General features: G+C 44.0%; 1 protein-coding gene across 3 annotated transcripts in view; it reads left to right on the plus strand.

Annotated features, from left to right (window-relative positions):
- ELAVL1 (ELAV like RNA binding protein 1) overlaps positions 1-8,366 on the plus strand; it is a 41,796-nt gene extending 33,430 nt beyond the window's left edge. For 2 of the 3 annotated variants that reach the window (XM_017739458.1, XM_017739467.1), the window contains exons 6-7: positions 4,016-4,129; positions 5,212-8,366. In XM_017739458.1, the coding sequence (XP_017594947.1) occupies positions 4,016-4,129; positions 5,212-5,536 (439 nt within the window). In that variant the 3' untranslated portion in view covers positions 5,537-8,366. The remainder of the gene's footprint in view (positions 1-4,015; positions 4,130-5,211) is intronic. The other variant, XM_017739471.1, reaches the window with a different exon arrangement.
- Positions 8,367-8,972: the final 606 nt, after the last annotated feature.

Below are 8,972 nucleotides of genomic sequence, written 5' to 3' on the forward strand. Positions count from 1 at the left end.
AGTCCCACCCATGAGGGACACCTTCCACTATCCCAGGCTGCTCCAAGCCCCGGCCAACCTGGCCTGGAACACTTTCAGGGATGGGGCAGCCACACCCCGTGTTCCTCTAGGCTTGGGATGTCATAGTGGGGGGTTAAGATGGGAGAAAATGTTCTGTCTCTGTTCCGTTCCTGCTGCCATGGGAACTGTGTCCCCCTGGATGTCTGTGCCCAGTGCTTGTTTGTCAGCACACTTTGGCTGGCTGCTGCTCTCAGTGACAGACCTGCTGGTGGGGAAAGGGCTGAAGATTTTGAGGTCCCACAGCCTGGCAGAGGGTGGAATAGAACAGCTGGGGGTCAGGCCGTGCTTTCAGGAAGATGCTGTGGACGCAAGAGCCACCTCTTGACTTGCAGACACAAACTGTCCATCTCTGCCTCGTCCCAGACTTGAAGAACTCCAACACTTACTACAAAGCATCCTTCCCTGAGTCACCCATGCAGGCACATCGGTACACGTATGCACACCTCTTACCCCTGGAGTCATGGAATGAGTAAGGTTGGAAAAGACCTCCAGCATCATCAAGTCTGTCCTGCAACCCTTTGTATTTTTCTTCCCACCTTTAGTGTTAGCTTCAAGTTTTTTTAGTGAGTCTGTCTTCCTTGAAGGATCAACTTAGCGGTGGTTAAGATCAGGACCCCGAGTTTGGGTTGAGTCTTGTTTGTTTTGGTAGTGAACAAGAAATGACAAAGGGATAAGCAGCTTCCACAGAGCTTGCAGTCTGTATAAATTAAAGTTGTGACCTCCTGCTCCACAGAGGTTGAATACTTAACCTGATATTTTGATTACATTTCATCTCGTTTCATCATAATCCCTGTAAATCCAGGATTAAGCCTTTAGTATCTAATTTGTAATTATTAATTTCCTACAGAAATTTCTCCAACCCTTTGTTTAATGTTCTATTAATCCTTCAGAGTTCCTGTGGTATTTGTGGCTCACATCAGGAACTGGTCTTAGTGCTGTGTCCCACTGGATTCCTGGACTAATTCAAAGACCTGGGCTCTCTGCTTCCACCCAGAGGGAATGATGCCACAGCATGGGGTTGTGTCTGGAACACAGACATCTGGGGCAGGGGTTTCTTTAGGGTGTAAGATTTGTTTACTTAAAGAGAATAGCAGATCTCCAGGTGCTGACCTGTGATGAAGTGGAGGGGTTTAGCTCCTGAAGCATGAGGAGACTGGCCAGGGCCCCTGAAGTCCTGTGGTTTTGCAGCTCACCAGAGCTTTATAGTAGAAGAACATTCTTTCAAATCTCAAATATTGCCAATTCAGCTGATTTTGCTTTTAGACTTGTTCAGGGTTGGAACCAGTTCCCAGTTCCTGTAATGGGCATAACTGCCGGTATCAGTGCATGAGTTCTGCCCTGAATGCCTGAAGGGGAGTCATTTCTGATAGTTCTTTGATGCAAGGGGAAGTGCAAGAAGACGTAAGTGTTTAACCCTGGTTGCTCAGACAGCTCCTGTATACCTGCTTTGTTTCACTCCAGTGAAATTGTTTAAATTTTCAGTTTTTAGACCAATTTTTAATTTGGATGCAAGCTGTGTGTATTGAGAAGAAACCCTTTCATCCAGACTAGTATTTCATCAAAGTTCTGGAAGAATGTGGGACTGAAACCCCAGTTGCTTCTATTCTTCCATGCGTGGCTGTTTAACTCAACACCCTGATTTATTTCAGGCTTAGAGCTGCTGTCACTGAGTTCTCAACAAGATTCCTGTTGACCATAGCAGATCATTTCTGTAGCAGAGAGAGCAGAAAAAGTTGCTTGTGAGAAGGACATTGTCATTGTAGCTGCGCTCCTGCTCTTTGTGGAACTATTGAAAAATAAAAAGCTGCCAAGCTCAAGTGCAATGGCAACACAAGCTGATACTAAAACTAATGTTCCTGCTTACTGTCATCCCACGTGTGGTGCTGTATGTAACTGTCCTCAGAGCTCAGGGAAAAGAGTTCAGCAAAACCAGCACAAAGCTGTGTTAGGGGAGGTTTAGGTTGGATCTCAGGGAAAGGTTCTTCCCCCCGAGGCTGCTGGGCACTGCCCAGGCTCCCCAGGGAATGGGCCCGGCCCCGAGGCTGCCAGAGCTGCAGGAGCGTTTGGACAGCGCTCTCAGGGATGCCCAGGCTGGGGTTGTTGGAGGGGGCCAAGAAGGGCCAGGGGTTGGACTTGATGAGCCTTGTGGGTCCCTTCCCACTCAGGAGTTTCTGTGGTTCTATGAAAAGAATTTATAGGACTTGCATAGATGTGAGAAGAAATTGCTTTCATTTAGGAGTGTCATTTCTGAGATTACATCTTCCAGTGGGTTAAACTAATCCCAGGATCTGTTAAATGAAGCCGTCTGTCTGTCTAGTGGCAAAGGAGCAAAAGGTCATTCATAGAAATAAGAAGGATAAAGTGAAAAAGAGTTACAATTGAAAATCCACGGCTGTTGATACTTAATGCCCCAAGATGTTGGAGTTTTAGGTTAGCATGGCTTGAAAGAACCATCCACAAATAACACTGGCTACCGACTCTTAGGGAGGGTTGAAAAAGCAGTGTGGGGGAGACAGTATAAAAATAATTACAACAGCAATGAGGACACCAGCTGTAAGTGTGCTAAGACTGGGATCATTCAAATTACAATACTAAAGGAATTTTAAATCCACTTTCTCTGAAACATCCTGGATCTCTGTTGGCCTTAGTGTTTGCCCATGTTGGACAGTCTTTTAAACATCCTTAATAAGTATAACTTCCTAAAGGTCATCTTAAATTGGTGTGGCCACAAAAATCTGTCCTGATAGGACAGAGAGCTGTGTGTCAGCTGCTCCAGGCCCTGCTCATGCAGGCTGTTACCCTGAGATGAGCCAGAGATCTGGTGTCCCTCTTGTGCAGAGTGAGAACAGAGGCTCATCAGATTGGCTGAATTGTATTTCCTAGGGTTTGGGGTTTTTTTTGAAATTACTTTTCTAGTCTTTTAGGGGACTGTTTTGGTTTTACCCTGTTTTGTTCGGGTTTTTTTATAAACCTGTAACATTTTTGTGAGTCAAAGCAGGAAGAGAGGAGAATCTGTTTGAACATAAGTGTATCCAAAAAGCAGAGGTACTTGCTATTTTAAATTTTTTTGTCTGTAACAAGCATTTAGATTTGTTGTTTTCTTGCATTTAATACCAGTTGCTCTTCTACAACTGATGGCAGTCCTTGATGTGGTGTTACCTGGGCTCATGGGCAGAGCCTGAGCCTTTGGGGCAGGCAGGGGCAGAGCTATACTGACTGCTGGAACCAACGTCAGGCAATGCTGAGCTCAGTGGTTTGAGCAGGGACCCAGGACTGGTGATCTGTTGAGATGAAAACTTGATGGATATTAAGATAAATTCATCCTACCAGATCCTTACTCACTTGGAAAGAAGCTCCAGAGCTGAAGGTGTCTGTCAGAACAAGTAAGTGTATCAAGCATGCAAGCACAGGAACGTTTTTATACAAAGCCAAAAGAAATAGCAGATGTGTCACCTCATCATCAGATCACACGGGTTGGTATGTCTCATTCACCTTGTGGTACTTCTAACTGCTTTTTCAGTTTGGCTGTAGTACAAGGCTTCCCAAACTTGGATTTGCTTGGGGCTGGCTGCCAGTGAGTTGGTGCAGCTCAGGAGTGTCCCACTGTGTTCTGGGAGCCCCTGGGCTGCAGAGCAGCAGCAAGGGAGGGATGGAGTGATGCTTACTCTGGGGACAGGAGAGTCCTGGAGCTCAGGTGTCCAAGGCAATGAGCTCTGAGCACCAGAGAGCCTGGGGGAAATGGGCCCTGTGTGAGTGCACTGTGTGTGTGTGGGTGTGTGTGTGCGTGCACTGCCGCCCCTCTGCTCTCTTCCCTCCCCGTGCACCTCCTCAAGCCCTCCCTCCTCAAGAAAGGCAGTAGCAGCTCCTTGATGCAGGGCAAGGAAGAGTCAGAGGGGAAGCATTTGGCACTTATGCAGCATTCACTGCCCAGACATCCCTTCCCTGTTTCCTCCAGGTCAGCAGAGAATCAGGATCTGCCACCGCCCTGCTCTTGGCAGAGAGCAGCTCGTGTACCGCTTTTAAGGGGTTTGCAAATCACCAGTGGTACACCTCAATTTGGGAACCCCTGGTATAGTATCATTATATTTCTACGATCACATGACCTCATATTTTTAAATAATAAATAAGCACTAGGGTTCAAAGTGAGTTTTTGACCTTAACTTTTACATTTCCTGGCCTTTGAGTGCTTAGCTGTGTAACCTTCATATTGCACTAAAATATTGAGAAGCTTTGATTTTCTTGGAGTGTAGGCCAGAAATAGAATAAAGGGGAATTAGAAACGTGGGTTATAGGGAAAAGAAATTAATATAAAGCAAGACATAAAAAGGAGAAGGTTTTTGCTTTTTATTATGCATGAATCCTGCTGCGGTATTGTGAAGGAGGCAGGATTCAGGAAGAGTGTGTAGGTGATTTAAAAAATCCAGTTCAGTAAAGTCAGTTCTAAGTTTTCCTGGTATGAAGTTGGTGTAAAATTAATAAAACCATCCATACACACTGGAACAGTAAAACTGCACTGAGCCTGCTCATGTTGGGAGTGTTTGCCTGCACCTGCTGCCTTTGAGTGGAAAGGGAGTAGGTTTTGTTCTGTTTCACAAACGAAGAAATTAATACATACAATCTCTACTGCTCAGAACCCAGCCCACTCATCCCCTGCCTCAACAAACCCAAAGAAACTCTTTGATTTAAGAGTTTCCCAACATGTTCTTTTAGAGGCAAGAAAAGGAGGATGGGGTGGAAAAAAATCTCCTGTGAAATAAGTGGGAGATGGCCAGGGGTGTCTGGGGCCTCTGGGGAGGTGCTGCCTGTGCCCCCAACTCGAGCAGTTCTGCAGCAATGCCCTGGACACTCTGAGCAGCCTGGCTGAGTTCAGAGATCCATCCAGGTCCCCTGGGAAGGTGATCATGTAATCTTGTCTTGCCTGTTCCTTGCCTATTTCTAGGGTAGTTCCCTGTTGATAAAGCAGTTGGAATACTTAACTTTTTTTTTTCCTGGCAGCTGTCAATTTGATTGTCAATTTGAATGGGGAAACATTTATGTGGCAGTTTTGATGTGCCATGTATAAAATATTCATTCTCAGTTGCTTCCCATTCAAGTTAATTTGCTTAATTGAATTGAACTTTTACATGAAATATTGTGCTTTTTATTTGCTAGGTTCTCTCCTATGGGTGTAGATCACATGAGTGGGCTTTCTGGTGTAAATGTTCCAGGAAACGCATCTTCTGGCTGGTGTATCTTCATCTACAACCTTGGTCAAGATGCTGATGAGGGAATCCTCTGGCAGATGTTTGGCCCCTTTGGTGCGGTTACCAATGTGAAAGTTATTCGAGATTTCAACACCAACAAGTGCAAAGGTTTTGGTTTTGTGACCATGACAAACTATGAAGAAGCTGCAATGGCCATAGCAAGTCTTAATGGCTACCGCCTGGGGGACAAAATCTTACAGGTTTCCTTCAAAACCAACAAGTCCCACAAATAACTTGCTCGTGCTTTTTGTATGGAATAGATAATGGAGTGACAGAAGTTGAAACATTTTTGTTAGTGTAAAACTCATTTTGCGCCAATTTTCACAAGTGTTTGTCTTAGTCTAAATGAGAAGTGAAAAGGTTTTATATTCTGGGATGCAACTGACATGTTCAAATGTTTGAAATCCCACAATGTTAGACCAATTTTTAAGTTCCTTTAAGTTATTTCATTTAAAACATGTTAAAAATCCCCAGAAATCTTAAGTAGATTGCATTAACTAGACCCTCTGGATGGTGGTAAAATTGAAGCATGCTTTCACTTATGAGACTAACATTTGTTTCATTGAATGTTGTCTGCAAAAACTGGAATTTTCTGAAAAATATCAGGCTGAATTCATTGATTTTCTTTGGTTTTATGTTGTTTTCCCTACCCATCCCCCTGTCCTTTTGTTCCCCCCCAGTTTCAGTAGTATGGAAGAAAAGTTGAGAAATACTAATGTTTTAGTCGACAGTAAATTGTTTGATCAATTAATATTCATTACTCTGTGTCTAGTTGAGGATCAGGCTTTTTAAAGTCAAGGTCTTGTAAGTAGTAGCATGCCAGCCTAACTTTAACACCATTGAGGAGGTAAGTTGCACACTGAGCAGTGGCCAAGCTGTCCAATTCACAGGTTTTAGAAACGTGACTTTTAAAGCCCACTTTGAGAGGAATGGACCAAAGAGTTTCAAAGAAACTCCGGGAAGATTTCAGAGTCAAAATGAAACTCCAAAAAAGCGAGTGTGAATATATGTTGCTACTTTATCAGACTGAATCTCTTCTGTCCAAATATTTAATGCATGGTGCACTACTTACTGGTACATTATAATGCAGCAAGATACTTACTCATTTTCCAAGATCATTGTAGTTGGAATTCCTTTGGCAGTTCTATTTTGTAAAGAAAAACCAGTTATAAACATTTGAGCATTGTATTTCTCGCATCCCTTCTAATGAGTGCTAGATTTTTCTATTTTAATAGGATTTTGTTTTGGCAACTAGCTTTACTTATTGAACACTCAGCAGAAAAGTACTTACAACTTGCAAGTTAGATATTAACCAAAAAACCCCTTTGATTTGTAGATTTAAAGATTAATCCCCCAGGTTTTCTGCAGACTGCCTTGAAACTTTGAGTTGTTCTGTTTCTGTTAATTTTCTTTTGCTTTTTTGTGTTTTTTGTTTGTTTTTACTTTTGCATTTAAGAACATTAAATTTGATTTTGTTTTGCTCAAATTTTGTTTTGTTTTTTATTTTCTGTTCTTTTTTTTGCTAAGTATTGCACAAAGTGTCTAGCTTTCAGAGTGTTGTTTTAAGGAACTGTAGCTCCTCTTTAAGAGAATTTTAATTTACTGGTTTGACAGATGAGTAGAAGAAAAAGAGTTTTGAAACAAGCACCACAAGACATCTGTCACATAGAAATGGTGTGCCACAGACTGATGTAACCCTCAGGTGTGCTTGGGTAGGAACCTGGGAAGGCTGACCCTGCCTGTGCAGGTGTGTGAGCTGCTGTGCACAACTAGAGACTTGGCTCTGGTGTTTATGTAGGTAGAGCAGGTGTGGCAGTGGGGTCTGTGGCAGTTAATGCAGTATCTCCTTGTTTTGCCTGAATCTCTGCCAGCCCCAGAGTTCATTTCCAAGCTCCAGAGGCCAGTCCATGCTGCCTGCTCGTCTCGCTCCACCCCCAGCTGACCTTGCCCTGCGCTCGCCATTTGTCCTCTCCCTGTCCTCTCCTTGCCATGGGATCTGCACAGCCCGAGGGCTCTCTCAGCCTCCACATGTGGCTGAGCTGCTGCCCAGCTCCAGGGATGACCTGTGGGAGCTGCTGATGTTCCTGGACGTGCCCAGGACATATCTAAACCCTACAGATAGGCCTTGGCCCCGTGAGCAGCCTCCCGCTGAGTTTGAGCTTGTGTGCAGTGAATGCAGGTGGGATTTTTCCTGTCAAAACATCCAACCTTGCCTCTCCTGCCAGTCTGTTCACTCCCCATCTCTTGAGAAGCTCAGTGGTCTGCGAAACGGTGACTGTGACACAGCGGCCAACCCACTCCCACCCCCCTGAAGCTGCTCTTGGCTGCCAGAGGTTTCCTTCCACCAATTCATCACCATCCATTTATTATGTCAATGATTATTTATTTTCTGTGTACAAAGAGAGATTGGGAAGGAATCTGGGGGTTCTCCCAAGTTAAAGCTGTGTAGTACAGAGAAATTTTTTTCTTACTGTGTTCCATCACTGCTGACCCCTGCACTGTCCTGTTCCACAGGAGTGGGCTGTAGTCATTCCCAATTCCTGTCATTCTCTCTTGCTTTATTCCATTTAAGATAAATTTGCTACTGAACTAAGTGGGAGTTGCTGTTTATCACAATATATAGCTGGGGGTTCAGACTTGCAGCAAGTGACCCCTAAACATGACTGTATCAGTCCTGGTTCCAAGCACACTGGCTATGGCAGGGACACATTGCTGTGCTGCCACTTCTGAAAAAACCCCTTCTCTTGGATGCTTTCTGGCATCGCTGTTCCTTGCTTTTTCCACTGCTTCCCTATTTTTCCATCTCTCATTCTTTGCTAAATAACAAGGAAGTACAGGATATGGTTTTGTACCGCTACTACAAGAATCTCTTTTAAAAAAGGTCTGATTCCAGCTTTCCTTGATAGTTGCTCTGATAATTTCCAGGCAATTGGTCTAAGCAAAGCACTGCTGCTTGAGTTGGGAAAAGAGGAAAAACTTCTGCTAATATCCAGAGCTGATACCAGAAGTAGTTTATGATCTGCACTATTCTAAGTCAATAAAACCTTGGCATAAATAGCTGAAGTACAGAAAAAATTGTGTATGTATTCTTGATGCTTTTGGTCCTAAACAGCAGCCTGTGCATCCTACTAGTAAAGACCAAAAGGAAACTTCTGGGGGTGGAAACTAAATTCTAACAAGACATCTGCTAGGACTTTTTCTACCCAAAAGGTAGGAGCAACTGATTTCCTCCTCACATCGTTCAGCAGACCCTGCTTTGAAGCTCCCACTTGAACAGATCTGTTTCAGGAGAAGTTTTGGCCTCTTAATTCTCAGAGTGTTCTGCTTTTTCATCCATTAATTTGGTGGAATCCAGGTGTTCCTGTCAGGTGATGCTTCTATCAGTCAGTGCTTGCAGGATCTTTGTAGAACCAAAGGGCTATCTCAAAGCAGAGGTCTCACATTGCTCATGAGATGCAGTGGTCTCATTGAGGTAGAGAGTTCTGGAAAGTCTTCACTGCTGGATTAGGATGTGATGATCAGATTTTGAAGACCTGTTTTTGTTGGTCTGTACTGGAGATGTGCTACGGGAGCAGCTGTGATGGGAGTGTTTTGGTGTCCTTTAGAGTAGGTTAAGGGTCTCTTGGGACAGCCCCAGGTGTGGCTGCTGAAGGACCAGGTGTAATTCCT

Source organism: Corvus brachyrhynchos, unplaced genomic scaffold (genome assembly GCF_000691975.1).
Source record: "Corvus brachyrhynchos isolate BGI_N302 unplaced genomic scaffold, ASM69197v1 scaffold130, whole genome shotgun sequence".
NCBI lineage: Eukaryota > Metazoa > Chordata > Aves > Passeriformes > Corvidae > Corvus > Corvus brachyrhynchos.